At 45.0% G+C, this 26,864-nt stretch overlaps 11 protein-coding genes and 2 long non-coding RNA genes across 16 annotated transcripts; 4 read left to right on the forward strand and 9 right to left on the reverse strand.

The window, feature by feature from the left end:
- Positions 1–24: 24 nt before the first annotated feature.
- Positions 25–1,006, reverse strand: LOC136195917 (uncharacterized). The gene is made up of 5 exons (XR_010672016.1): positions 871–1,006; positions 672–820; positions 399–547; positions 258–343; positions 25–199 (listed from the first exon to the last, which is right to left on the reverse strand). It is a non-coding gene; the product is annotated as an uncharacterized lncRNA (long non-coding RNA).
- LOC136195912 (COMM domain-containing protein 4-like) lies at positions 699–2,284 on the forward strand. The gene is made up of 9 exons (XM_065985398.1): positions 699–1,039; positions 1,091–1,162; positions 1,325–1,390; positions 1,453–1,492; positions 1,550–1,669; positions 1,718–1,798; positions 1,861–1,922; positions 1,974–2,073; positions 2,131–2,284. Exons 1-9 carry the CDS (start codon positions 878–880, stop codon positions 2,169–2,171), a joined length of 744 nt encoding a protein of 247 aa, XP_065841470.1. The 5' UTR covers positions 699–877; the 3' UTR covers positions 2,172–2,284.
- A 2,159-nt stretch (positions 2,285–4,443) lies between these two features.
- Positions 4,444–6,441, forward strand: LOC136196042 (uncharacterized). The gene is made up of 2 exons (XR_010672060.1): positions 4,444–5,844; positions 5,901–6,441. It is a non-coding gene; the product is annotated as an uncharacterized lncRNA (long non-coding RNA).
- Positions 6,442–6,784: 343 nt separating this feature from the next.
- Positions 6,785–8,709, reverse strand: LOC136196028 (caspase-3-like). Its single transcript, XM_065985524.1, has 7 exons — positions 8,440–8,709; positions 8,279–8,376; positions 8,110–8,229; positions 8,024–8,056; positions 7,909–7,971; positions 7,819–7,857; positions 6,785–7,771 (listed from the first exon to the last, which is right to left on the reverse strand). The coding sequence occupies exons 1-7, from the start codon at positions 8,626–8,628 to the stop codon at positions 6,877–6,879; spliced, it is 1,437 nt and encodes a 478-aa protein (XP_065841596.1). The 5' UTR covers positions 8,629–8,709; the 3' UTR covers positions 6,785–6,876.
- Positions 8,710–9,291: 582 nt separating this feature from the next.
- Positions 9,292–11,181, reverse strand: LOC136196031 (caspase-6-like). The gene is made up of 7 exons (XM_065985526.1): positions 10,932–11,181; positions 10,771–10,868; positions 10,602–10,721; positions 10,516–10,548; positions 10,401–10,463; positions 10,311–10,349; positions 9,292–10,263 (listed from the first exon to the last, which is right to left on the reverse strand). Exons 1-7 carry the CDS (start codon positions 11,118–11,120, stop codon positions 9,390–9,392), a joined length of 1,416 nt encoding a protein of 471 aa, XP_065841598.1. The 5' UTR covers positions 11,121–11,181; the 3' UTR covers positions 9,292–9,389.
- A 598-nt stretch (positions 11,182–11,779) lies between these two features.
- On the reverse strand, positions 11,780–13,683 carry LOC136196383 (caspase-6-like). Its single transcript, XM_065985918.1, has 7 exons — positions 13,452–13,683; positions 13,297–13,394; positions 13,099–13,239; positions 13,013–13,045; positions 12,901–12,963; positions 12,805–12,843; positions 11,780–12,757 (listed from the first exon to the last, which is right to left on the reverse strand). Exons 1-7 carry the CDS (start codon positions 13,638–13,640, stop codon positions 11,878–11,880), a joined length of 1,443 nt encoding a protein of 480 aa, XP_065841990.1. The 5' UTR covers positions 13,641–13,683; the 3' UTR covers positions 11,780–11,877.
- A 368-nt stretch (positions 13,684–14,051) lies between these two features.
- On the reverse strand, positions 14,052–16,184 carry LOC136196030 (caspase-3-like). The gene is made up of 7 exons (XM_065985525.1): positions 15,885–16,184; positions 15,717–15,820; positions 15,537–15,656; positions 15,453–15,485; positions 15,340–15,405; positions 15,245–15,283; positions 14,052–15,198 (listed from the first exon to the last, which is right to left on the reverse strand). Exons 1-7 carry the CDS (start codon positions 16,071–16,073, stop codon positions 14,328–14,330), a joined length of 1,422 nt encoding a protein of 473 aa, XP_065841597.1. The 5' UTR covers positions 16,074–16,184; the 3' UTR covers positions 14,052–14,327.
- Positions 16,185–16,345: 161 nt separating this feature from the next.
- LOC136196033 (hepatoma-derived growth factor-related protein 3-like) lies at positions 16,346–18,232 on the reverse strand. 2 transcript variants are annotated; one of them, XM_065985530.1, is made up of 9 exons: positions 17,770–18,231; positions 17,643–17,713; positions 17,399–17,588; positions 17,303–17,347; positions 17,128–17,235; positions 17,023–17,061; positions 16,745–16,972; positions 16,593–16,694; positions 16,346–16,540 (listed from the first exon to the last, which is right to left on the reverse strand). In XM_065985530.1, exons 1-9 carry the CDS (start codon positions 17,833–17,835, stop codon positions 16,394–16,396), a joined length of 996 nt encoding a protein of 331 aa, XP_065841602.1. In that variant the 5' UTR covers positions 17,836–18,231; the 3' UTR covers positions 16,346–16,393. The 2 variants fall into 2 exon arrangements, with proteins under 2 accessions (XP_065841602.1, XP_065841601.1); XM_065985529.1 differs by having other exon boundaries at positions 17,643–18,232.
- On the forward strand, positions 17,586–19,011 carry LOC136196036 (PIH1 domain-containing protein 2-like). Of its 2 annotated transcripts, XM_065985534.1 has the most exons (4): positions 17,586–17,761; positions 17,815–18,148; positions 18,201–18,773; positions 18,819–19,011. In XM_065985534.1, the coding sequence occupies exons 2-4, from the start codon at positions 17,942–17,944 to the stop codon at positions 18,957–18,959; spliced, it is 921 nt and encodes a 306-aa protein (XP_065841606.1). In that variant the 5' UTR covers positions 17,586–17,761; positions 17,815–17,941; the 3' UTR covers positions 18,960–19,011. The 2 variants fall into 2 exon arrangements, with proteins under 2 accessions (XP_065841606.1, XP_065841607.1); XM_065985535.1 differs by having other exon boundaries at positions 17,586–18,148.
- On the reverse strand, positions 18,786–20,371 carry LOC136196035 (mitochondrial coenzyme A transporter SLC25A42-like). 2 transcript variants are annotated; one of them, XM_065985533.1, is made up of 6 exons: positions 20,224–20,366; positions 19,970–20,165; positions 19,892–19,917; positions 19,672–19,835; positions 19,508–19,627; positions 18,786–19,448 (listed from the first exon to the last, which is right to left on the reverse strand). In XM_065985533.1, exons 2-6 carry the CDS (start codon positions 20,100–20,102, stop codon positions 18,956–18,958), a joined length of 936 nt encoding a protein of 311 aa, XP_065841605.1. In that variant the 5' UTR covers positions 20,103–20,165; positions 20,224–20,366; the 3' UTR covers positions 18,786–18,955. The 2 variants fall into 2 exon arrangements, with proteins under 2 accessions (XP_065841605.1, XP_065841604.1); XM_065985532.1 differs by having other exon boundaries at positions 19,970–20,371.
- A 68-nt stretch (positions 20,372–20,439) lies between these two features.
- Positions 20,440–21,465, reverse strand: LOC136196038 (dihydrofolate reductase-like). The gene is made up of 6 exons (XM_065985539.1): positions 21,372–21,465; positions 21,268–21,317; positions 21,110–21,215; positions 20,934–21,060; positions 20,768–20,880; positions 20,440–20,713 (listed from the first exon to the last, which is right to left on the reverse strand). The coding sequence occupies exons 1-6, from the start codon at positions 21,452–21,454 to the stop codon at positions 20,632–20,634; spliced, it is 561 nt and encodes a 186-aa protein (XP_065841611.1). The 5' UTR covers positions 21,455–21,465; the 3' UTR covers positions 20,440–20,631.
- A 152-nt stretch (positions 21,466–21,617) lies between these two features.
- Positions 21,618–23,120, forward strand: LOC136196032 (uncharacterized). The gene is made up of 3 exons (XM_065985527.1): positions 21,618–21,810; positions 21,857–21,901; positions 21,977–23,120. The coding sequence occupies exons 1-3, from the start codon at positions 21,712–21,714 to the stop codon at positions 23,021–23,023; spliced, it is 1,191 nt and encodes a 396-aa protein (XP_065841599.1). The 5' UTR covers positions 21,618–21,711; the 3' UTR covers positions 23,024–23,120.
- A 251-nt stretch (positions 23,121–23,371) lies between these two features.
- Positions 23,372–26,852, reverse strand: LOC136196027 (mothers against decapentaplegic homolog 4-like). Its single transcript, XM_065985523.1, has 8 exons — positions 26,345–26,852; positions 26,253–26,297; positions 26,132–26,200; positions 26,039–26,083; positions 25,681–25,986; positions 25,546–25,626; positions 24,252–24,646; positions 23,372–23,748 (listed from the first exon to the last, which is right to left on the reverse strand). The coding sequence occupies exons 1-8, from the start codon at positions 26,805–26,807 to the stop codon at positions 23,455–23,457; spliced, it is 1,698 nt and encodes a 565-aa protein (XP_065841595.1). The 5' UTR covers positions 26,808–26,852; the 3' UTR covers positions 23,372–23,454.
- Between the last annotated feature and the right edge of the window lie 12 nt (positions 26,853–26,864).

The following is a 26,864-nucleotide window of genomic DNA, read 5'->3' on the forward strand; positions in this document are numbered from 1 at the left end:
CGCCCCCACGCCCCTCCCAAGACATTTCTTTTATGCATGTATTCCCAATATATAGACCAGAGAGTCACAAGACACAGACAGAAGACTGACTAATCATCTAATTCAACAAACATAGCAAAGACCTCTTCGTTTTCAATAAGCGACGCCCCAGGAGGAACCACGCTGAACCCAAGAAATCGAAACACCTTGACGACATCGGCTAAATAAAATTATTTAATTGATTTTCAGTCAAATATTGAGACAGCGTCCCATCTTACAAAAATCTGGCCTGTTCTTCAGAAAACAGATGAGTAGACGATGACAACAAAGTGTCTCTTCGGCATAATCCAAGAGCTCAATGAGACTATTTAATCATTATTATTTTTATTGATTTTCTGACTAATGACTTCTTTTCCTACCAATCTCTGCTTCGCGTTGGGAGAGGCCCCATAGGAACACATACAAAGACGTCTTTATCCACTTGGACTCCATCCCACTGAGCTAGAACGCTACCCACTTGGCGAATCGAATAGGAAAACGTTTTAGCGCGACGTTTCACTGCGCTATCCTAAAGCGCGCTATTAGTGAATGAATGAATGAATGAATGAAACATTTTTGTCCGCCGGTGCACGTGCAAAGGTCGTCACGAGCACGTGCGTAAAATGGAAGCGGATGTCACGTGCATTTCGTACCATGAAGAGATCTAAGGGAAAGTCTTTACTGCCGTCTTCGTCGTCCGCTTCGCCGACGGCATCGCACGTGTTATCGTCGTAGCGGACATCAGGAGTACCAGTCGAGGCCGCGAGGTTCGTGATAACAGCCGTCGAAGGAGTAGCGATCCCTAAGGGGCGATGAAATAGCGTGATCGCGACTCGATTACGTTGCGATTACATGGACGATGTTGTCGAGTCGCCCCTGGAAGGCTCGTCTTGTCGTTTCGATGCCGTTTCGAACGGATTTTCGCAACTTTTGCGGCAACAATGGCCGAGATGACGTAGAGCGATGCGCCTGCGCGTTATGTGTAAATGAAGTAGGCGTGATTAGCAGCAAGGGAAAGATGGTTCGAAAATCCGACTATTTCATGCAGGCGCCTATGGCGTTTTATGTTTAGAAATTTCGATTTTGTGGAGATCTCGATTGTCCCGACTGGGTTTTGGCGGAAATCAGCATCCTTTCGAAAATCGTGAGTAGCTCCGCGTCCGTAGCGTCGCTAGCGAGTCCAACGCGCTCTAGTTCGTTTTCGAAACATCCTCTCGAACGATAGCTTGCTACGCTAGAGCCGCAGAGTCCAAAACACGCCGTTTAGACAGTAAACTCGCTTATGCAGTGCCGTAACTTTCTCTAGACGTCAGTAAAGATGAAGCAATTGTGCGTACAAGTGATTCGCGATCTCATTGACGATAGCATTGACGTGAGCACATCAATCGCGTATAGGGGTCCTCGAAATCGAAACCGAAATTTTCCGTATTTCAGTACGCCAAAATTTTCAAATTGACGGCAGACGCAAAATACGGTATTGAAATCAACTCCTAACTTGCACACGTCACTAAGACGCTCTAATCAAATTAAGAATCTTCTGACGTCAGAGCAGCGGTTGCCACGCTCTCCTTCATTCTTTCAAGCGCCGCTAAATATAACGTTGATAGCGAGACGCTCAGTAGCGAACTTCAGCAACTTGGCTTACCAAAAGGCATAATATAGTCCAATAATACACGCTTATAGCTAATGCGGAGAGCAGAACTCTCCGCCGCCTTATGTAGAGCTTATGGAGATGGCCAAACGAAATTGCAAGATTCTCTAAGGCAGAATAGCCTAAGGCGTAATAAAAATTATATGTCCTCCGTCCCGAGTCAATAGTCTTAGTCCAACGCATTTTTGTAGTCTCGAGGCTCAGGTCCGTGGACTGGAGGGTTGACTACGTTCTGAGTTCGAATGACGTGACGGTAAGGGAGTAAGCCACTACTTTGAACCGGTGCCGTGTGACTCGTCCTCAGGACGTCGACGAGCCATTCGTACAAATCAAAATAAACAAGGAAGGAAGCGATTCCGTAGCCTTTACAGCGAGCCCAGACAAGTTTCGTCTCTTGCTCAACGGTGAATTAATTAATTGACCGCAGTAGCAGTGCATTTCGTATAAATAAGATTTTTTAGAATTGAAACAGGTCTATGCTCTCATGGAAGGCCAATCGTAAATTCAAACGTTATACAGATATTGCTTTCGTTTTTTTTTTTTGTGTGTGGTGGGGGGAGGGGACGATTGCTAATAAAAATGATAACTTCTCCCGCGATGTATGCGCACGTTTCTCCCTTGGGAACCTTTCCTATATGTAATAAACATCGGAGGAGCGAATATTTATATGACTCTGCACAAACAAGTAAGGAAATGACCGTAAAGCGATAAGGAATCAAAGATTCCGCCTCCTTTTCCAGCGAGACGGCTCTACCGGCTAAATCGGGAAACGAAGCCTGAGAACTTAATTGACTTACAATTAAGTTCTAGCAGCTTTGACGTTCCGACAGCAGTCCGGCCCGAATTCAAGTCAGTGGGGATGGACTGGTATTATTCATGAAAAGGACTCGGAATCTAAGGCACGTTAATTGCCTTTGCCCATCAATTTATAATTTACAATCGTAGGTGAACCTAATCGAATGTGGCGATTATTCCGAGAACGTGACTGGTCATTTGCAATGGCGCGGCCCGCGGGGGCGGCGGCGACCCTTGTAGACTACAAACACAAACTGCTTCCTTTCCGCGTGGCGTGACCCCCCGCACCGGGCCAGACTTATTACTGCATGACCCGCCCCCGAACTTTGTAGACTTCACCTTCCTACTGGCTGATTCGCCTTTCGCAGTCGCTCGCCCACGGGGTTTCAACTATCTCTTTAATTTATCCAGTGCAACGTACTAGTAGGGCTGCCTTTTTCCTTCGCTTCCTCCGTCGGACGTTGAAAGCGCTAAGTCAACTGTCACTACTAAGCTAAGTCAATTTTTTAAGTTTATGTTACATCTCACATATCTACCCTAAAAGCAATTGCCTAGTTTTCAGTGCATGCACGCTCTACTGCCGCGACGACAAGGCGACTCGCAGTGCTCAATATGATTCGCTTAGTTCTCCTATTACTCGTTTCTTGTGTCTGTCACTGAACGGGACAGCGGTCACAACGTCGCGCTGCACGGGCTATTGCCGACGCAAGCGACTGCGCTCATGCACGAATTATCTACAGCGCTGCATCAGGAAGAATGCTGACGTTCCGAAAAGGCGTTATCGGTTTGAAAGCCAGTTGCCGCTACGTGGGATTCAACGAATTGTTTTATATTATGCCCGATTTCGACAGCCAATCGATGAACGTCACGACGCTTAGTCGTAGTGCAAGTCTCACCGTCGACAGAAAATGGAAACTCGTGCTTAATAAAGTACGTTGGCAGTCACAATAGTCTAATAATTGTTTCTAATTTCATCGTTTCTAGTTCAAGCCGACGAAAACGCGGATATTTTTTCTCAAGAATAATCCGAAAGTAGACCAAACGTATTACATGTGCGCCGAGAAAGGAAATGGTAATTCGGCGCTGGTCTCGCCGAATGGAGACGCCAAATGGCACAGGTTGCGTAAACATAACTGTTCGGGCTTTGAAAAGTGCGTCAGGAAGAACAAGAACATTACTAAATGCGGCCTGTCTAGCAAAAAAGCTCGCCAATTTAAAATACGATTCAAAGGACTTATCGAAGAAACGATGGTGGAAAATAAGGTGCGAGAACAGTGTAAGAAACACGGCTTCATTCTTCCCCTACCCCACTGAATGTCGCTGTAAAAGCGTGGACTGAAACCCAAAAACATTAGCCTATGCATGAGCTGAAAATAGCTGGGCATATAATAATCCATTATTCTCATGCCGATAGGAGCTATACATACTGTATTATAATTTTTGAGCTGCCCGTTTTGTGTGTGCATTAGGAAGGAAGTAAGGTATATTAAAAGTTAATGCTCCCGCGGTGCATGCATCTACATGTGCGTACGTTTCTTCCTTGGGGACCTTTCGCATATGCACGATTCAAATAGACATCTGGCGAGCGATTTGTGCATGTACGGATTCTGCACAAGCAAGCGAGGAAACGACGGTTAATTAAACGATAACAAATCAACGTTTCCGCCTTCTATTCCTGCAAGACGGCCGTACCAGCTAAATCCGGAAACGAAGACCGCGAGAAACTTGAATTCCAACCACGTTTTAGCAGCTTTGACGTCCCAGGTCATTTAGTTTGTTTGGTAGTAAATTGCCCCGTCAATCTCCTACTGCAGTGTACACGCGCGATGAAAAGGAATCTAGGGAACGTTGCTCTTTATTCTAGCTTCCTTCACGCATTAACTAATTAATTGATAATCGTTCATAGGTCAACAAGCGGAAGATTACTCAGGTTGGATGTGGCGATTATTTCGAGTCGAGTGCTACAGGCCATTGACTCATACACGGATGGCGCGCAAACCCGTGGGTTGCAGCGACCCTTGTAGACTGGTAAAAGGCCAAACCGCACTATAAAAAGATGCTTCCTCCCCGTGGCGTGACCCAGGCCCTATATGCTCATCCCCTGACTTTGCTACTATGTCTTTCAGGGGTTGATTGGGATTTTCCCTCGTGTAGAACAGGGTTCAAGGTGAAGTAAACATATCTATTTTCATCCCTAATTAGTTCCAGTGCAGCGTGACTGCTTTTTTTCCTTCGCTTCCTCGATCGGACGTCAACTGCTACATAGTCAGCTCGTAATATCAAGTTTATGTTAGACCTCAATAATTAAGCGGATTCCTTGGTATAGCTTCTAGTAACGAACCTTGGAAGTTCCAAGTGACACTTGGATCGCTTGAGTGATGATGTAAATACGCCGGTTCTATTCTAGCGAAAAGAGGACGAAGTAGCAAGTGGAACGCCCACTCGCACGTCCGCGTTCCCAAATGCAAAAGAGAGGGACGGATAGCCTGGAACGTCAACGCCTCCGGACCGATATACGTAAGGATTCCAAGGAACGAACAAACTAAACAAGCTGACGCCAGTAGATGTCTATGATCGACTACGTTCGCGAATGTTTCCCAAAACGATTGCGGTGACTTCATCGACTTCTGAAACGGCACCAAATCGTTTCCTGCCAACGCAAGACGTCCGGAATGCGCACCGGAACCTGCCTCCGGTCGACAAACCCCAAGAAAAAAGAACGCGAGTTCCTGGAAACGCTTAGGCTAGCGAAAACAAGAACCGCTCAGTCGATCCCACAGTAACGCTAGTAGCTGACGTCATACGTGATTGGGCTGGAAGTGTCGTAGGGGAGACGCTTCCGCCAACTCCAGGGTCGACGGTTATCGTTAAAAAACAATTAGTGTTAAACTTCCTCTCACTGCCTAGCAAGTCTAATCGCGCTGCGAGAGAAGGAACATTAGCCTAATTTTATTAGCTCCGGATCCTCCCCTCTCCGCTTCCCAGAGGTCAGGGTAACCTTATATAAGCGCCCTGCCAAGGGCAAAAGTCTTCAGTACACCACCGCCACTACGACAACGACGATGATTCGACTGGATTGCTTAGTTCTGCTTCTACTCGTCTCCTGTGTCTGTCTCTCTATGGGACGGTCCGTGCAACGGTCACAACGTCGCGTTAAACGATCGTCTATCGTCGACCGGAGCGACTGCAGCAAAGCGCTAATTATCTACAGTGTTGCGTCAGGAAAAATTCTAACGTTTCGAAACGGCGTTCTTAGTTGGAGAGTCGTTTGCCACGTGGGATTCAAGGAATTGTTCTATATGCAATTCAATGGCGACGGATCGGTTGACGTCACGACGCCCGATGATAAGACCCCCATCGACGAAAATTGGAAAATCAACGTGGGCTACTACTTAAAAATCCTTCTATTTCTATAATATAATCGTTTTTTTTATAGACGTCCGAGTCGACGAAGACGAAAACGCGAATGTTTTTACTCCGGAATAATCAGAGCGTAGACGAAACGTATTTTGTGTGTGCCGAGAAAGAAAATGGTCACCATTCGGCGCTCGTCTCGCCGAATGGAGACGCCAAACGGCACCAATTACACCCCATGACCTGTTTGGAGTTCGGAAAGTGCGCCAGTGAGAACGCCAACATTACGAACTGCGGCATAAGTAGCACAGCAGCTCCCCAATTTAAAATACGATTCCGAGGACTTTATCGAGAAAAGACGGTGGAAAATCGATTGCGAGAAGAGTGTAAGAAATACGGTTTTAGCATTCAGAGTGACGCTGCAAAAGCGTGGGACAAGTAGCTTAGCGTATTGAGTTCATAGGATCGTGTAAGAAACGCATGTACTTGCTAAAATAGCGAGGCAAACTGAGCGTGGGTTCAAGTTTGCTATAGGTTTTACTATAGTAGTTTTAGTATAAAGTTGGCCTCCTGGTCTGTAAGTGAATGATGGTGCATTATGGAAATACAAGAATTCCCACGAATTTTGTGAAGGCTATTTAATTAATTACTGATGATGAGGACTCCATTACGGAGGGGGAGAGGACGTTCACATTTTTGGGGGCCCCTTTCGTCGCGAGACCCAGAAAACCTGTCTTGCAGTCGCTGCTTCGTTGAGTCCATGTCTCGTTGAGCGTTTCGAGTCGGAACGCCGTCGTACGAAGTTTGTGGCCCCGCTCGCTTCCGCGATCGGCTCCTGTGCGGCTTTGAGCTTCTTTTTCGCGTCTGTTCCAGTTGTCGAGAGCGCTCGAAGTCGCTCGACGAGAAGAACGCACATGGCGGAGAAAGAGCGATTGTTATTATACGGGCACTCGTGGACAGCAGATATATAAAGCGTCTATATATGGTCAGACCATCACGCAACAGAAAATCACAAAAAAAGTTACTAAAGTGTCAAAGTGGTGCAGCATCAAAAGAATTTATGAAGGTAGGCAGTTAGAAAGATAGAACCTTCCTCTCAGACTACAGACAAACTGAGGAGCTTGCTTCACGTACTCTGAGCCCTCCTCTGAGCGCTCTCTACCACAGTCTTTTGAAACCATGTGATTCACCATATAGTGAATCTGAGCCACATCGAGACTTTTGTAATACTCCCTTATTGCTTCCACCAAATGAAGCATATACCACGAGCCGTAACCGTACTTCTTACTATTTCGGTCAAGATAGCGAAACGATCGATCTCCAAACGACGAAGAGTAGCCAATAAAAAAATCGGCGCTATTAGGCATAGATGGAATATCGATGATGTCAGATTCAACTGAAGGAATACTCTCTTCGTTTGGATTGCTATCTGAGGCCACAGGCGGAGCACCGGCCTGGCCTTTGCCACGGCACGCTTGGAAGAAAAAGAGCTTCGGCTTGCCTCGCAATTTCTCGCTATCGCGGAAAAGATTTAGAATGCGAATTATGTCGATTTTTGCTTCGTCGACATCTAAGAATTTGGATTCCTCGCCGTGGGACATGAGAATGAAAACGGAGCAGGAGAAATCTTCAAAGTCCTCTTGAACGAACGCTTCCACCGCCTTACAAATTTGCTCCTTGGTTCGGTTGACTATTTGAATTGGTTGGCTGGCGCTTTTTTCAAATTTTAGATCTTTTTGAAAGAGATCAACAAGGCGATCTCCGTCTTCTTTTGAACCCCGTCTTATCTCCATCTTCCCTGAGGGTTTAATGAACTCATAGTTGTTGACAATCAGCACCTTGCCAACGTGTCTCTTGAAATCGTATTTTGTATAGTTTGCTTCAGGCCAGCAATCGCTCATAACTTCTATTGGAGGCTCTTCTTTTACTTTCTTGACAGTCGGTTGATCAGAACTAGTATTAAAATTAATAATTTATAATTGTCTTATAATTTTTTATGCCTTTGGCTCGTTGTCTTTCCTCTGACCGATATCACTTTTCTATTCAGACGAGTCTGTGTAAATTGTTTTCTGGAAAATGTCTAGGCTAACGTTTTTCTCGTCAAACGAGCTTTGGCCCCCTTTCCCTCTGCTCTAGCTCCCTCTTCTGAAGTGCTACAACAAAACGCTGCATGTAGAACAGTACTAGCAAAGCAAGAACTATTACCTAAAGGACTGAGTTCCGCTAATATTATAATCCCTATTGATATTTGAAGTTAAATAAGGGTACACGTATCATATTATGAAACTAACGCCACAGCTTCATTAATAGCAGAGGCGCCGTCTCCCTTAGCCACTGCTCCACCAAAGCTCATTTGAACGCCGCCTCCTCTAGCACTGACACGCTTTGGTTTCTTTTCTTCAACCTTTTCCCTAAACCCTAATTTCAAGCCGAAAGGCATTTATTGCCATATTAAAGTACCATTCTATGACGTCGTCATCAGGGGTGTCGTGATCAGAGATAATTTTCAAGTTCACCAAATACGTTTCCGCTTTCACGTCTTCTTCAATGAGAAACGACTAAAGCAGTCAGCAATCGCGCCTTATATCTAGGTGCCTTAGGTGTCTACTCTAGGTGCCTACATCGCCTGTGTCTTTCGCGGTTATGTCCACGGTTGTTCTCACTCCTCTCTTCAAAGCTGGCAAAAGCCCTTGAATAGCTGCGGTGTTCTTTTCGAATAGATCGGCGTGAGAAATCGTCCCAGAGAAGTCAAACGATCTCTGCCTCTCACGATCGTCCAACGTAAAGATATAGACAGCTTTGGAGGCCATGTATTGGGACAAAGAGAACGAATGCAGCGCGCGTGAGAGGTCAGTGAAAGTGCGCGGACCGTGGGGAAAAGCTGGGGCGAACATATGTAATTCAATTAGCCTTATAAAAGCATCAGGGCTCACGAAGCCCTTCCACGTTGGATTGAACAGTCTAAATAGCCTAAATCTTCACCCACGTGGAAACTAGGCAGTTCAATGATAAAGAGCAACAGGATTCGCGGTCTTGGTGCCTCTACGGATCTCGTGCTCTTCGCTAACTCAATTACCAAAGCATTCCAAACAAAAAAACGCGAGGACCCGGACAACAAAATTAATAAGTATAAAACAGACCATTTATTATTATTATTATAATTATTAATAATACTATTATACATTATTCATTCGTTTCACATGCAACGTCTTCGTTTCTTACTTCCGGATTGTCCTCCTCTTCCACGTCGCTGCAAAAAATCGCTCGAAATTTTTCGTAAAGCGTAAGGGCAGCAAGAGAAGCTTCGTTCGTGGAAAACAAACGATTCGCACTTTGCAGGCAATGCAGCGCGCGTCCCGCTCGCGGAAAACGACGAATGCGTATCTTGCAGATGGTAAACACGGTCTTGGAAGTCAAAATGTAGAGCCAAACGAAGGAAAACAGGGAAAGACACAAGTAGCTGCAAACCCGTATGCATTTGCTAATGATTATAATCTGGCACATCAAGTTCTGATCCACAAACAACAATTCAAAATTTTACCCACAACAAAAGTCTCAGTGCATCAAATAATTAGGAAGATGGTTTTTCCTGAGCAGTTGGAACGCAGTTGGAAAGATAGAACTTTCCTCTCAGACTACAGACAAATTGAGGAGCTTGCTTCACTTCAACCGACCCACCTTTTATACACCCATGATTTTCTGAAACCAAGCGATTCACCAAATAGTGAATCTCAGCCACATCAAGCTTTTTGTAATGCTTCCTTATTGATTCAACCAAACTGAGCATATACCAGGAGCCGTAATCGTGTTCCTCATCTTCAGTATAGCGAAACGATTGATCTCCAAACGACGAACAGTAGCCAATAAAGAAATCGGCGCTATTAGGCATGGATCGAAAATCAGCCATGTCAGATTCAACGGGAGGAGGAGTCTCCTTGCTTGGATAGCTATCTGGGGCCACAGAAGCGGCATTCCCTTTGCCACGGCACGCTTGGAAGAAGAAGAGCTTCGGCTTGCCTCGCAATTTCTCGCTCTTGCGGAAAAGATTTAGAATTTTATTGATCTCGAACTGTTTACCATTATAATCCACAAAGGTGGATTTGTTGCCGTGGGACATGAGAATGAAAACAGAGCAAGAGAAATCTTCAAAGTCCTCGTCGACGAATGATTCCACAGCTTCGATGATTTCCTTCTCGGTTTTGTTGAATATTTGCTGGATGGCGCTTTTTTCAAATTTTAGAGGTTCCTGAAAGAGATCAACAAGGCGATCTCCGTCTTCTTTAGAACCCAGTCTTGTCTTTGAGGATTTGATGAACTTGTAGTTGTTGACAATTAGCACCTTCCCAACATTTCTCTTGTAATCATATTCTCCTTCACGGAAGTCATTGCTCGTCACTTCTATTGGAGGCTCTTCTTTTACTTTCTTGACAGTCGGTTGATCAGAACTAGTATTAAAATTAATAATTTATAATTGTCTTATAATTTTTTATGCCTTTGGCTCGTTGTCTTTCCTCTGACCGATATCACTTTTCTATTCAGACAAGTCTGTGTAAATTGTTTTCTGGAAAATGTCTAGGCTAACGTTTTTCTCGTCAAACGAGCTTTGGCCCCCTTTCCATCTGCTCTAGCTCCCTCTTCTGAAGTGCTACAACAAAACGCTGCATGTAGAACAGTACTAGCAAAGCAAGAACTATTACCTAAAGGACTGAGTTCCGCTAATATTATAATCCCTATTGATATTTGAAGTTAAATAAGGGTACACGTATCATATTATGAAACTAACGCCACAGCTTCATTAATAGCAGAGGCGCCGTCTCCCTTAGCCACTGCTCCACCAAAGCTCATTTGAACGCCGCCTCCTCTAGCACTGACACGCTTTGGTTTCTTTTCTTCAACCTTTTCCCTAAACCCTAATTTCAAGCCGAAAGGCATTTATTGCCATATTAAAGTACCATTCTATGACGTCGTCATCAGGGGTGTCGTGATCAGAGATAATTTTCAAGTTCACCAAATACGTTTCCGCTTTCACGTCTTCTTCAATGAGAAACGACTAAAGCAGTCAGCAATCGCGCCTTATATCTAGGTGCCTTAGGTGTCTACTCTAGGTGCCTACATCGCCTGTGTCTTTCGCGGTTATGTCCACGGTTGTTCTCACTCCTCTCTTCAAAGCTGGCAAAAGCCCTTGAATAGCTGCGGTGTTCTTTTCGAATAGATCGGCGTGAGAAATCGTCCCAGAGAAGTCAAACGATCTCTGCCTCTCACGATCGTCCAACGTAAAGATATAGACAGCTTTGGAGGCCATGTATTGGGACAAAGAGAACGATGCAGCGTGTGTGAGAGGTCAGTGAAAGTGCGCGGACCGTGGGGAAAAGCTGGGGCGAACATATGTAATTCGATTAGCCTTATAAAAGCATCAGGGCTCACGAAGCCCTTCCACGTTGGATTGAACAGTCTAAATAGCCTAAATCTTCACCCACGTGGAAACTAGGCAGTTCAATGATAAAGAGCAACAGGATTCGCGGTCTTGGTGCCTCTACGGATCTCGTGCTCTTCGCTAACTCAATTACCAAAGCATTCCAAACAAAAAAACGCGAGGACCCGGACAACAAAATTAATAAGTATAAAACAGACCATTTATTATTATAATAATTATTATTAATACTATTATACATTATTCATTCGTTTCACATGCAACGTCTTCGTTTCTTACTTCCGGATTGTCCTCCTCTTCCTCGTCGCTGCAAAAAATCGCTCGAAATTTTTCGTAAAGCGTATGGGCAGCAAGAGAAGCTTCGTTCGTGGAAAACAAACGATTCGCACTTTGCAGGCAATGCAGCGCGCGTCCCGCTCGTGGAAAACGACGAATGCGTATCTTGCAGATGGTAAACGCGGTCTTGGAAGTCAAAATGTAGAGCCAAACGAAGGAAAACAGGGAAAGACACAAGTAGCTGCAAACCCGTATGCATTTGCTAATGATTATAATCTGGCACATCAAGTTCTGATCCACAAACAACAATTCAAAATTTTACCCACAACAAAAGTCTCAGTGCATCAAATAATTAGGAAGATGGTTCTTCCTGAGCAGTTGGAACGCAGTTGGAAAGATAGAACTTTCCTCTCAGACTACAGACAAATTGAGGAGCTTGCTTCACTTCAACCGACCCACCTTTTATACACCCATGATTTTCTGAAACCAAGCGATTCACCAAATAGTGAATCTCAGCCACATCAAGCTTTTTGTAATGCTTCCTTATTGATTCAACCAAACTGAGCATATACCAGGAGCCGTAATCGTGTTCCTCATCTTCAGTATAGCGAAACGATTGATCTCCAAACGACGAACAGTAGCCAATAAAGAAATCGGCGCTATTAGGCATGGATCGAAAATCAGCCATGTCAGATTCAACGGGAGGAGGAGTCTCCTTGCTTGGATAGCTATCTGGGGCCACAGAAGCGGCATTCCCTTTGCCACGGCACGCTTGGAAGAAGAAGAGCTTCGGCTTGCCTCGCAATTTCTCGCTCTTGCGGAAAAGATTTAGAATTTTATTGATCTCGAACTGTTTACCATTATAATCCACAAAGGTGGATTTGTTGCCGTGGGACATGAGAATGAAAACAGAGCAAGAGAAATCTTCAAAGTCCTCGTCGACGAATGATTCCACAGCTTCGATGATTTCCTTCTCGGTTTTGTTGAATATTTGCTGGATGGCGCTTTGTTCAAATTTTAGAGGTTCCTGGAAGAGATCAACAAGGCGATCTCCGTCTTCTTTAGAACCCCCTCTTGCCGGAATCTCTGAGGATTTGATGAACTTGTAGTTGTTGACAATTAGCACCTTCCCAACATTTCTCTTGTAATCATATTCTCCTTCACGGAAGTCATCGCTCGTCACTTCTATTGGAGGATCTTCTTTGAATTTCTTGGCAGTCGGTTGATCAGAACTAGTATTAAAATTAATAATAAATAATCGCTTTGTAATTATTTATGCCTTTGGATCGTTGTCTTTCCTCCGACAGATGTCACTTTTCTATTCAGAAAAATTAAGTGAAATATTTCCTAGAAAGTGTCTAGGCTCTAGGCTAACGTTTCTCTCTCCAAATAAGCTTCCGTCCCCTTTCCCTCAGCAACAGATCCCTCTTCTCTATACCTACAGCAAAACGATGCAAAACTCCCGCGAGCTGAGCTGAAACTATTACCTAAAGGACTGGTCTCCGCTCGCTTGAATAACTCTAATTTTTAATCATTGTTGAAGTTAGCGTGCATTGGTATGGTACGAACTCACGTTTTGCTTTTGTTAATAGAACGTGTGTTTTCTCCCTTCGCTATTGCTCCACCGATGAAAATCTTAGAACTGCCTCTAGCACTGTCACCTGCGACAGGACGAGATTTTGAACGCTTCGATTTTTCTTTTTCAATTTTATCCCTAAACCATTCGACGTCAAAATTTAGCCGAGAGTCATTTATTGCTATAATAAAATACCATTCCATTACTTCGTCGTCGTCAGGGTTTTCGTGCTCAGAGATAATTTTAAATTTGACCGAATACGTTTCAGCTCTCACGTAGTCGGCAAGAAAGGACTATAAAGCAGCGCTTCTCAGCAATCGCGCCCTTATCTACTATTTCCCTCGGCCTACATCGCCGCTGTCTTTCGCGGTTATGTCCACGGTTGTTGTCACTCCTCCCTTCAAAGCCGGCAAAAGCCCTTGAATAGCTGCGGTGTTCTTTTCGAATAGATCGGCGTGAGAAATCGTTCCGGAGAACTCAAACGATCTCTCCTTCTTTCGACCATTCAACGTAAAGATGTAGAAAGCTTTGGAGGCCATGGACCGGGACAAAAAGAACGATGCAGCGTGTGAGAGGTCAGTGAAAGTGCGCGGACCGTGGGGGAAAGCTGGGACAAACTTAAGTAATTCAATTAGCCTTATAAAAGCCTCAGGGCACACATGAAGCCCTCCACGTTGCATTGAACAGTCTAAATAGCCTAAATCTTCACCCACGGGGAAACTAGGTAGTGCAGTGATAAAGAGCAACAGGATTCGTGGTCTTGGTGCCTCTACGGATCTCGTGCCGTTTGCTAACTCAATTACCGAACAAAAACCCGAGATGGTAGCCCATGGGGTGTCGGCCGAGATCGTGGAGGACGCATAGCGGGCGATAGGACTTGTGGCTACCGCTGTGTTGCAGCGGCGTGCCCCAGAAGTCGTTGTAGAAGAGATTGGTCAGAGGGCGGTCGCGTTTTGTTGTTACGTCACAGTAATACATAAAACATGAAAACATAAAAATAACTGGAAAAACATACAAAAGGAACTGATAAATTTTAATAATGGAAAAGGTATTAAAAAGCTGAAAGAGCTAGCTAAGCTGTACCTGTACGCCATCATTGAGCAGACATCACTTATAGACATTATAGACATTACGAAAATTCTCTAATTTTTCTAAAAAATTAGAGCTACATCTTGTACGTTTCACGCAAAAGTCAAAGTATCACAGTGCAGCTCCATCAAAAGAATTTATTTAGGTAAGCAGTTGGAAAGATAGAACCTTCGTCTCAGACTACTGACAAATTGAGGAGCTTGCATCTCTTTAATCTTCTGCTTTAGTGTACTCATACTCTTATGATATTTTGAAACCATGCGATTCACCATACAGTGAATCTCAGCCACATCATGACTTCTGTAACGCTCCTTTATCGCTCTAACCAAACAAAGCATATACCAGGAGCCGTAAACGGACCCGAGATAGCGAAACGACTGATCTCCAAACGACGAAGAGTAGCCAATAAAGAAATCGGCGCTATTGGGCATGGATGATTCATCTATCATGTCAGATTGAACTACTGGTAAATGAGAACTCTTCTTGCTTGAATCGCTATCGGAGGCAATAGCACCGGCCTCCCCTTTGCCACGGCACACTTGGAAGAAAAAGAGCTTCGGCTTGCCTCGCAATTGATTGCTTTCGCGAAAAAGATCTAGAATGCGCTTGATTTCGATCTCATCTCCGTTGACATCCGAGAATACGGATTCCTTGCCGTGGGACATGAGAATAAAAACGGAGCAGGAGAAATCTGCAAAGTCGTCTTCAACGAACTCTTTCACCGCCTTAAGAATTTGATCCTTGGTTTGGTTGAATATTTGGATTTCGGGTAGTTTGTCACTTTTTTCAAATTTCAGATCGTTTTGGAAGAGATCGACAAGGCGATCTCCGTCTTCTTTAGAACCACTTCTCTCTGGGAGATCTCTGAACTCATCGTTGTTGACAATGAGCACCTTGCCAACTTTTCCCTTGAAATCATATTCTTTCAATTTGGCTTCAGGCAAGGAATCGCTCGTGACTTCTATTGGAGGATTTTCTTTTACTTTCTTGGCAGTCGGTTGATCAGAACTAGTATTAAAATTAATAATAAATAATCGCCTTATAATTTTTATGCCTTTGGATCATTGTCTTTCCTCTGACAGATATCACTTTTCTATTCAGACAAGTTTAAGTGAATTGTTTTCTAGAAAATGTAGACTCTAGGCTAACGTTTTTCTCTCCAAATGAGCTTCCGCTCCCTTTCCAGCAGCAAGGGCTCCCTCTTCTCCATAATAGCTGCAAAAACGGTGCAAAACCTCAGCGAGCTGAGCTGAAACAATTACCTAAAGCACTGGCCTCCGCTCGTTTGAATACGTCTAATTTAATCATTGTAGAGGTTAGCGTGAAATGGTATGGTACAAACTCACAGAGTGCTTTTGTTAATAGAACGTGTGTTTTCTCCCTTCGCTATTGCTCCGCCGATGAAAATCCCAGCCCTGTCAGCTACGACGCGTTTCGAACGCTCCGATTTTTCTTCAACTTTTTCCCTAAACCCACCAAAATCAAATTTGAAAACCGCCTTACATTTATTGCTATAATTAAAGCACCATTCCATTATATCGCTATCAAGAGGATTGCTCTCACTGTCGGAGAAAATTTTCAATTTCACTGAATACGTTTCAGCTTTCACGTCTTCGGTAATTGAAACGGACTAAAGAAGCGCTTCTCAGCAAACGGCCCTTAGTGCACTACTACTATTTTCCCTAGGCTTATACCTCGCCGCTGTCTTTCGCGGTTATGTCCACGGTTGTTCTCGCTCCTCTCTTCAAAACTGGTAAAATTCCTTGAATCGTTCTGGCGTTCTCTGCGAATAGATCGCGGTGAGTGATCGTCTTGGACAACTCAAACGATCTCTTCTTCTCTCTATCGTTCAAAGTGAAGAAATAGACAGCTCTGGAGGCCATGGACTGGGACAAAGAGAACGATGCAGCGTGTGAGAGGTCAATGAAAGTGTGCGGACCGTGGGGCAAACTTAAGTAATTCAATTAGCCCTATAAAGAACACGAAGCCCTTCCACGTTGCATTAGATCTTCACCCACATGGAAACTAGGTAGTGCAGTGATAAAGAGCAACAGGATTCGTGGTCTTGGTGCCTCTACGGATCTCTTGCCCTTCGCTAACTCAATTACCAAAGAATTCCAAACAAAAAAACGCGAGGACCCGGACAATAAAAATGTATAAAACAGACCATTTATTATATTATTATTAATGTTACTATTATACATTATTCATTCGTTTCACATGCAACGTCTTCGTTTCTTACTTCCGGGTTGTCCTCCTCTTCCTCGTCGCTGCAAAAAATCGCTCGAAATTTTTCGTAAAGCGGACCGGCACGTGCCATGACCGTTTCGCTCGCCTTATACTTCCGAACCTCGTTTAAATCAACTAAACCGCCTATAGATTCAATAGCGGATATTGCCTACCTTTCTAAGGGTAGTTACAATGTCCGGGAAATCGCGTAATAGCCTCTTCGTAACGGGGAGAACGGAGATGGCACTGAGCACTCTCAAACACCGCGAAATATCCTTAATCAGTTATATATTTATTGATTTGTGAAGAGGAAAGTTTCCCGTACCGGCGCTTCCACGGTCAGCGACATTTTTAGATTTAAATTTAATTTCGATAATTGCTGAATTAGCTGTTCGTTTTCGCGTTTCTGTCGCTTGCGTTCCGCCAAAGCGGCAAGATTTTTTGAGACAGTTTGTCTCCACTCCGCGTTTTCTCGAAGCGGAGGAGGAGGGGGCGGGGCAGTGGGAGGCGGGGAAAGAGAGGACTTTTTCTTCTCAGCGCGAATTTCAAAATCCTCAATATTTATTATATATTATTTTAATTAATTATTTATTACGGTCTTACCTCGTCCGATCCTTCGGCGGCTCCGGCATCGAGCGTTTCCTAGAGAGATAAAAAAAGTTTCGAAAAAAAGTGACGAATTCTCTAAATATTTTCTTCTAGATTCACATCCGGGGTCTCCCAGCCTTCGTCTTCCTCCTTTGGTTTTTTTGCAGCAGTGTCACATGACGTTTCGTCTTCTGATTCGAATTTTCTCTTGACTCTTTGTCTCCGTTCCTAAAGACTCATTTTTTATATAGAGAACAAGCGTATATATCTTATTTATTTATTTATTTATCTATACCAGTTTCTCTTCGTTTTCATCTCCCTTCACTACAATTGTCAATTCCTACGTATTTAGATACTTGACCTATTTCTAAAATGTTTAATTTTTAGCTACTTTTTCATCCGGGCTGTCGTCATCATCCTCATGATATTCTTCTTCCTTATTTTCTTCTTCCGTTCTCTCCAAATTCGGATTGAACTCGATTTCCTGTAGGGCTTCTTGATATCCGCGATTTTTCAGCGGCTTCGAAAACTTCTCTTTATTCGGCTCATACGGGAACATTTCCTTAGCTGTTACGTAGCCTCTAGTAAAGAGGCGAAAATTAAACGATTGACGCCGAAGCGAAGGCGTTGCGCACAATTCGTGGGTTCCGAAGAAGAAGACTTTATATTTTCTCGGCTTCTTGGAGTCGCCCATTGCGCTTTCGACCTCGAAAACAGCGAAATCGAAACGGGTTTCTACGAGAGGCGATTTCTCGTGCGTACTCGCGCCGGCCAGTGCGGATAGCCTTTCATCTTGGCCCATATTAGACTGCCGACGCCGAAAGACATGGGAGGAAGCGCACGGAACCGACGGAACAGCTCGGAACGGACACAAAAGGAAAACGTTTAGCGCACGCAATTACACGTATGTTTTTATTTAATTAAACGTCGCAGAATGAATGATCTGAAGCTTCGACCCGATAAATCGACGGAAAAGGAGTGGGAGAAGATGAGAGACACGCTCCAGTCGATGTGGAAGCACTTGGACGAGCTCCACGCCAAAGATCCCGCCGAATACGAAACCTACGTCAAAAAGGTGATGAAAGAAAACGCCGACTCAATCAAACCGCCCCAAATCGACTTCACCGTACGCACAAACATGGTACGATCATAGCAGAATCCCCAAACCGACGCGAACGCGCCCGATTGCTCAGATAAAAACGGATTCGCCCCTCTACATAAACATCTGCAGCTGGAGCGTCATAACCACACCAACATCCGACCAAAGTCCCTTACCCATGCGCCCCGGATGCCTACGTCACTACGACTGGGGCTCCGTCATAGACACAGCAGTGAACACATCAGTAATAGAACGCTGTAGAGCGGACAAAGAGGCGCGAGAACAGCTCATAGAATTACTCATAGAACACATAGAGACTCTTAGTGGCATCACATTATCAAGGCATAGTCATCTAGAGAACGAGCCCAAGGGGGGATGTGATAAAAAACGCTTGGAAGAATCTCTGACGAAGGGATTTAGTGTCGAAGGAACTATTGGTTCGAAATCCGTTATAAATCAATTATCGAGTATAGTTCGGTCTGAGTATGATGCCAAGGCTCTTAGTCAAGAGGGAGTCTCAGAAGAGAAGAGAGTTCTTATAGAGGAAGTCTTGACTGAGCCCCAGTATGACGTCAGAATTAAAAAAGGGGAGAAACGGAGCGTTGAAGTTCGTTTCGAATTGCCCGGCGCCGAATCCATAAAAGATATCGAATTAGACGTATCAGAGGTGAAAAATCAATAGGATAAATAATAAATTAATTGAAAATTTTAGATTGATTTGATTTTGTGCGTGCCTCAAAAATATAAAAGAGTCAAAGTGAATTTTCCGGAACGCGTTCGAAAAAACGCAATCAGCGCGAAATTTTCAAAGAAATCAAAAACGCTTACAGTTTCAATTGAAACAATAAACTAAGTCTCTCTAATAAATTTAGTCAATAAATCATATACCGTAAAACTCACGCCTACGGCTATGGGCCCCTTAATCCAATTCAAAGACAACCCCTTATACATTCCACGTCGAATTCCTTCACTAGAAATAACGTGTAGAGCCGTGCTTCTTAGCGTACCGTAGTCTTGCGCTATGGCACTCGTCAGCCCTAGCGCGCTATGCCCCCCGCCTAATGTCCCGCTCGTTTGCATGCGCCTGCGCACGATATCAAGTGGATACGACGTCGATTGACCGCATATTCCGGCTAAAGCGCCAAAGAAAAACCGTTCGCGCAAGCGCAAATCGCGTTTTTTCTCGCCGTCGGTAAAATTTTTCTTCAGGCTCTCGTATGTAAAGAAGCTTATACCGGAATAGATTGCGATTCCGAGAACGGTTGGTACGAAGCCGTGGTACAAGCGCAAAATGCTTCCGCCCCGCATGAGCGCGCGAAACGATTGTATCAGGTCTCGATAACTGGGGGCGTGAAATTTTAACGCGCGCTATCGCGACAAGTTGAATATTTTTGCACTTACTCTTCTTGATGACTCACTGCCATACGGGCTCTAACGAGATCTAATGGATACGTGAGAGATGAGGCGGTCACTCCGGCCAAGGAACCGGCGAGAAAACGACGTCCAGGAGACTTGAGGGGTCTGATAAATAATAGTCACGTGATTATGTAGAAAAATTTCCTTACTTGGTAGATTGACTATTTTGTCTAAGTAAATTTTTGAATTGTTCGTGGGCCATGAATTGTATTGCAGCGTATGGCATGATTCGAGCCATTGTGGCCGAATTTCCTCGCCAGAGACTTCGAATCCCGTTCTCTTCGTACATTTTTACTAGCAACTTCGCAGCGGTCTGAAATTAGGAATTTTTCGCCTCGCGACTACACAAACGAGCAGTGCGAGTCTTACTTTTAACGAAAACTGCATTGTCGATGCTAAGAACAAAGCGAAAAGATGAACTTTGGCGCCACGCGAACGACTTCTCACTTTGAAATAGTATTTTGGTGCGATCTAACGGTGCTACCGTCGTTTTAGCTACGGCACCGGCCACCGCACCGCAAAACAACGCCGAGAAAACGTCTTCTACTCGTTTGCGCTGCGTTTTCTCGACCTTTGCCATGTTCCGATACGGGACAGCGATATATCCCGAATAATCTGAATGCTACGACGATTCAGCAAGCCGCTGCTTACAGCATACGGCGAGTACAGATCAGTTATTGGCGACTCTCTCCGCAGCATACCTAAAAAGCCCGTTCGATCGCTCCGCAATGCACTTCTAGTGGGAACGTTGGGACTCTTCTGGTACAAGAACCCGGATGAGAATTCGTTTCGCGCTCTTTTGATCGAATCTTCAAACGAACTCGCTCTCGTTTCCGAACCCGTGCGCAATCCGTTGTCAACGCAACGCGTCGAAACGCTTTGGAGCTACGCAAACTCCGTCGAATGGAAGTACTACAATTTCGTCTTTTTCTCGATCATTTTTCAGTTATCCGGGCCTTCGACGTGCAAGACGTACGAGAACACGTGTTCTCATTTGAAACCGGGGCCCCAATCGTATTACGAAAGAATTCTCGATATTGGATTTATGGGGAAATGGTTTTCCATGGAAACGGCCATGACAGACTATGACATCAATGACGCAAATCACCTCAGATAATTTTTTCGTAGACGCAGAGTTTATAGGAAACTTTTTCTTGGCTCTTTTTCTCAATTTCCTCTTGAGTCTCTTCACTAATAATAATAATAATAATAAATCAATAAAGGATATGACACGTGACTATTTACCTTATTAGCTTGTACGCGGATTCGTCAAAATCGGGAAAGAAACAATCGCACTCATAATCCTTCATAATTCGAGTCAAATAGAGGCGTCGACACAATGGAGACTTCAACGCCTCCTAAATAATAAAATCCCTTATATATAGTATATCTAATATCACGTGTTTTCTACTTCAAAAATTGGCTGACCCCCCATGACCCATAGCCTATCAATTTGGTCCCCGTATGGTGGTGATGTTACGAGATGAAGTGCATTAGACAGACTATTAGCCAAAAGAACTCCTTCATGAGGAGACTGCCTATAATTAATATAATTAAAAATTCTAATAATTACATTATTTTTCTTACGTCAGAGATCGACTTATTACTACGTTGAGGCGATCGCTGAGTGGTCGGAATTTCGATGGAATTGCGTCCCAGGATTTTCGGCCCATTATTACGGCGTTCTGCTTTCCTACGTTTTTCTCGCTCGTTCGAGTTCTTTCTCTGTCTGCTAACGCTTCTACCTTCGCACTGCGACGTTTTTGACATTTGCGTGAAGTACTTCGTTTCTTTTCTGGCGTTCAGAGCGCTATTTCTTCGCGGAAACGATAATAAGACGTTCTCTTACGGCAGTCTCCACGGCATTTCGCCTTTGATGCCGATGCCGTTGTTCGCAGCCAACGCAGCGATGCAATCGAAAGTTTTCGCCATCGAAACGTCGGTCTAGAGCACGCTAATTCGTTCCCCACGGCAGGAAATACGCCTAGCCTATATATAACCTTGTGATTGGACACATCCAACTCAATTAGCGTGACAATTAGCTTACATAAGACGACAGGCACTTGCGCTACAAGCACTCTGGAGAAATGTTGGCTGTATTTCTTTTCTTTGTTTCTCTTTGTCTAAGTTTCGGCTACAGTGCAACGAGTTCATGCTCAGACACAGTTATTACTCCGTCGTCGGGACCTATGGTGTACATGTCCCTGAGTGAGTATCTCCGCATTTCATCTGAGGCAGCCTCAGGAGATCTCGGTCCCATTGGGCCACTGGGAAAAAATGGAACAAAAGTAACATGAAACCTCGGTTTAAAAGTGACTAATCATTGTGGGACAGGGAGAAATAGGAGAAAAGGGCGCTAAAGGAGACTCTGGAGCACAGGTTAGACGGTAGTCTGGTCAGCGTAGTTATTCAGTGAGCAGAAGACTTGTGACTGATTGTATGATTATTACTAAGGGACCCCCTGGCGCCACCGCAAACAGTTCCGCACTTGAAGCCACACTTGAGAATGCGTTGAACGAAATAGACGATCTAAAAGAGAGGCTAGCTGTCCTTGAATCTCCGCCGTTGTACGGCTACGGAACAGACGGTCCGTTGACAATTGCATCCGGCGAAACTACTACCTCATCTTGCGCTTACGTCACCCAGGAAATAGTTCCATCTGGATCCCAATCGGTGAACGTCAGCAGTTGCACGTCCTTTGGGGCAAAAGACGAGATTCTTTTCCATCAAACGCAACATTCCGAGCAAGCAGGAACGTACGAAACAGTTTACGTCAAATCCTGCCTATCAAACACTCTCACAATGACGCAGACGAAATTTCCTTATTACTCCGGCACGTTCTTGGGGAGACACCCAGTCGTCACTCAAATCGTTAAAGTGTCGCACTACACCGTCGCGGAGATTGCCGGCGTGTACAGGCCGCCGGCTTGGAACGGCCGATGCGGCGGCATCATCGCCTTCAAGTCGAACGAGACCGTGACGATCAGCGGAACGCTGACCGTTCAAGGCAGGGGATTTCGCGGTGCTCCCAGGTACGATTCCGACGTAGATTTTGCTCAAGGTCACGTTGGAGAATCGGAGAAAGTAAGCTACGGGGCTGTTCGCCAAGCAGCCGCTATTGGGTCGGGAGGAGGCGCGGGAAATGGGCAAGGCGGCGGTTACGGCGGCGCTCATCGCACCGTCGGATCATCGCCAGAACGCGGCGATAGCGATTGCGATCACGCCGCTGCCGGAGCTCCGTCAACGATAGGATCAGATAATTTTGAGGAGATTTTTCTGGGCGGTTCGGGCGGTGCGTCGGGATCACACGAAATTGCAAGAGACGGCGCGGAGGGCGGCGCGAGCGGCGGAATCGTTATTATTAATGGAAGAATTTCGGTTAATGTTACGGGATCGATAGACGCCAGAGGATACCCGGGAACACACGGCTACGTAGTGAATTTGACTGGTAATACTCAACCGGTGGAGGAGGCGGTGGAGGAGCCGGAGGCTCGGTTCTGATCGTATCAACGGCAAAATTCAATCAGGAAGAGAACGTGGATGTGAGTGGTGGACGTGGAGGGAATCGGGCGCTCGGAACGTTTTGCAATCCCGGAGGTGCAGGTGGATCTGGCGGCGAGGGAAGGATTCTAGTGAAGCGGGAAGCCTAGCCTAGACGCTTGAACTTCTCTTGATTGCAGACTTATGAAATATTTTGCTTGTATTGCTATGTTCCGAAGTAATCACCATGTCAGTTGTAGTACTAAGTATAGGCTCTTATCATCAAGCGGTCTAACGACTTAATTAACAGGCTTTGGGCAAGGGAAGAAATACCGCTAACGGGGTCCGCTTACCGAACGCTTAGGCAAATCAAATAAATCACGTGGTGGTATTGCAACTAACTCAGTACGTATACCGGTATCTAAAATCTCGCTCAAACATTTTTCTAACGACTAATCTCCCGGTCTGTACTCGCCTGACGGCAAACTATGCAAAACATTATCTAATAACTGCAGGGCCCTATGCAAATGAATTTCAATCCAGCACGGCGTCTGCTTGATGCTCTGGCGCGGATAATCGGGACCCCAGCCTTTAACGAAGCTCAATCTCAAGATACACAAACGCCTCAAATCATCGACCCCAATACCAGACATGGCAACGCCCGGTGGAATGCCACTCGTCATAATACTCGGATTTCCGGCTACGGCCGCCGCCTGAGCAACGGCTTGCGCTTGCTCATTAGCAATCTGAAGAAAAATCAAATAAGAATAGCACAAAAAACAATAAAAGAATTTTTAAATACCAGTCTCTGGTTTAGAGCCCCCTTTTTAATTCCCCACTCCCGGAAAGACACAAACAAGGGATGATCAATGTCTAGCGAATATCTAGGGCCCTCAAACTATGAGATTTTATAGAAATAAACAACTCCCCTTGTATAATCTCCCTCTCTATCTTCTCTACGAGATTCTAAGAGGTACACGTCTAAATCTTTTTAAACAGTAGAGCCCCAGAGGTTGTACACACGCGAATAGAGCCCCAGTCTCGTTTAGAGCACCCCTTTTACCAAAAACATAATTACCCAAGGGAAAGTAATGTCTAGCGATTATCTGGGGGCCCTACAACTAAGAGATTACTATAATAAACGACTCCCCTTTCGTATAATCTCACTCTAATCTTAAACAATAGAACCCTAGGGGTTGTATTCGCGCAAAAACGGTCCATAAATGCTCCTAAATGCCCCTCCTCTTACCCGCTGATGCATCTGAGAATAGCACTGCACCAAATCAAAGACCTTGATATAAGCATTCGGATATATTTTATGAACGGCATCGCCGGGAGCGCGACCCGCCTCCTGATCTAAATAATAGCTCTGCACGTAGACGCTGTGCTCGCTGAGACAGCGCAGCCACACGTCGCCCGTGGGACGACTATCCAACTGAATGCCACGCCCAACGTGAAGACGGACGCGTTCCGTTTGCTCGGCGCGATGAACATTCGATAATTGACCGAGACAAAAGCGACCGCCACCGGATGGATCTGTGTAGCCGTCTACTGTTACCATTCCCGTCGCTATGGAGACTTTAAACGTTTCGCCCACTTGGGTGTCCAGTTCGTAATAGCCAATAGAACACCAGTATTCGGGAACTAAAGAAAAGCATAATTTATTACAGGACAGAAGAGCCGGCCAGTCCCTTGTAATTCTACTGTAATTTATTACAAGAGAGAACAGTTGGCCAGTCCCCTGTAATTTCACTGTAATTTATTACACTAGAGAACAGTTGGCCAGTCCCCTGTAATTTCACTGTAATTTATTACAGGAGAGAACAGTTGGCCAGTCCCCTGTAATTTTTCTGTAATTTATTACACTAGAGAACAGTTGGCCAGTCCCTTGTAATTTTTCTGTAATTTATTACACTAGAGAACAGTTGGCCAGTCCCCTGTAATTTCACTGTAATTTATTACAGGGGAGAACAGTTGGCAAGTCCCCTGTAATTTCACTGTAATTTATTACACTAGAGAACAGTTGGCCAGTCCCTTGTAATTTCACTGTAATTTATTACAGGAGAGAACAGTTGGCCAGTCCCCTGTAATTTCACTGTAATTTATTACAGGAGAGAACAGTTGGCCAGTCCCCTGTAATTTCACTGTAATTTATTACAGGAGAGAACAGTTGGCCAGTCCCTGTAATTTCACTGTAATTTATTACACTAGAGAATAGTTGGCCAGTCCCTTGTAATTTTTCTGTAATTTATTACAGGAGAGAACAGTTGGCCAGTCCCCTGTAATTTCACTGTAATTTATTACAAGAGAGAAGAGTTGGCCAGACCCTTGTAATTCTACTGTAATTAATATATTACAGGAAAGAAGAGTTGGCCAGTCCCTTGTAATTTTATTGCAATTTATTGATTGCGGTTTACATAGGAGACTTTTAAAGAAGGTAAAATCAATTTGCCTAGGAGACTACTAAAGAAGGTAAAATTAATTAATTTACCTAGGAGCCTACTAAAGGCAAAACCTGTCTAGTCATACAGGTGTGTTCTTACGTGGAAGATTGGGCAATTGAATACGCGGTTGAGCCGTAGGAAGAGCGGAAGGCGGCGTCGGCGGAATCACTGGTTCCGACCCTATAAAAATAAATAATAATCTTTATTAGGAATCCCAGCAGGCAGCTCTGCTACATTGTCCTTTAATTTGCATCAACGGAAGCTGCTGTTGCTGTTGCTGCGAAGACGGCTGTCGTTGCGGCGAGAGAAGAAGAGATTGAGGCTGCTGTGACTGCTGTGGAAGTTGCGGCGGCCCAGAAGGCCTCATTGGCTGCTGGGGCCCACTGGGCTGATGTAGCATTGGAGTGGGCTGCTGTTGATGATGACTAAGGGGAGGAAGGGAGTCTCCTGGTAGGAGATTCGACGTTGGAGTGCTCGTTCCGCCGCCGCTGGGACCCCAGGAGGAGAAATCGTTGCCGTATAAGGAGGGACCCGCGTGGCCTTGACGAATAACACTATTGATTATATTAAAAATAGTATTATTAGAATCTACTTTGGGGTTCTTCTCGCATTGAGAGGTGATGAAGACTATCAGACACTGAAAAAATAATTAAAATTGGAGTATGTACGCTTTGGTTTTACTTGCCATTTTGCAGGGAGGACGCCAATTGGCTATCAGGTGTCTGTGCATAGCCAAAGAGACTATCACCAGTAGCTAGAAAAATAAATAAATAATTAATTAATTAATTAAAGGCTCACGTGTGTACCAGTTGTCATTTGAGGAGCCATGGGCTTAGGCATCAATTCCGGAACTAGATTAATTAATTAAATTAATTAATTAATTTTTTAAAATGGTCACCGTGGGATAAAACGCGTTCGTAGTGATAAGGATTTACGCAGACGTTATCGCACTTGAGTTCGAAGGCGTATTGACAAAATTGCGCCGCTTTGAGTTCGTTCTTATGCAAATCGGGCCAGCGCCAGAGTCGCGAATAGATGACGTGCGGAAATCCCTTCTTCCCGGCGACTTGGAGTCGTCCGTCTAGCGTGCGCTGGATCGTGACGCATTTCGACGGTTGACTCCCGTTCGTCGTGATTGCCGTGATCAGCGAGTCCAGTTCGTCTTTCTTGTCCTTGAGCTTCTTCACGAGGGACTCGATGGCGCGCTTGGCGAAGCTCTCGCTCTCGCCGCCTTGACGATGGCACATGAGACTGTGAACGATGCTCATCGTCGCGTCCGTCGCCGTTGGAGAGCCCAGCGCGCCCGCCGACGGCCCAGTCGGCGTCGAAACGGCCGCCACCAGTCCTGGAGCGCCAGACATGCTTGTTCCTTCGCGCTAGACAAAACACAGACGGACCGCAATGCGGGCACGGGACTT

The sequence above is a fragment of the Oscarella lobularis genome, chromosome 15 (assembly GCF_947507565.1).
Source record: "Oscarella lobularis chromosome 15, ooOscLobu1.1, whole genome shotgun sequence".
Classification (NCBI taxonomy): Eukaryota; Metazoa; Porifera; class Homoscleromorpha; order Homosclerophorida; family Oscarellidae; genus Oscarella; species Oscarella lobularis.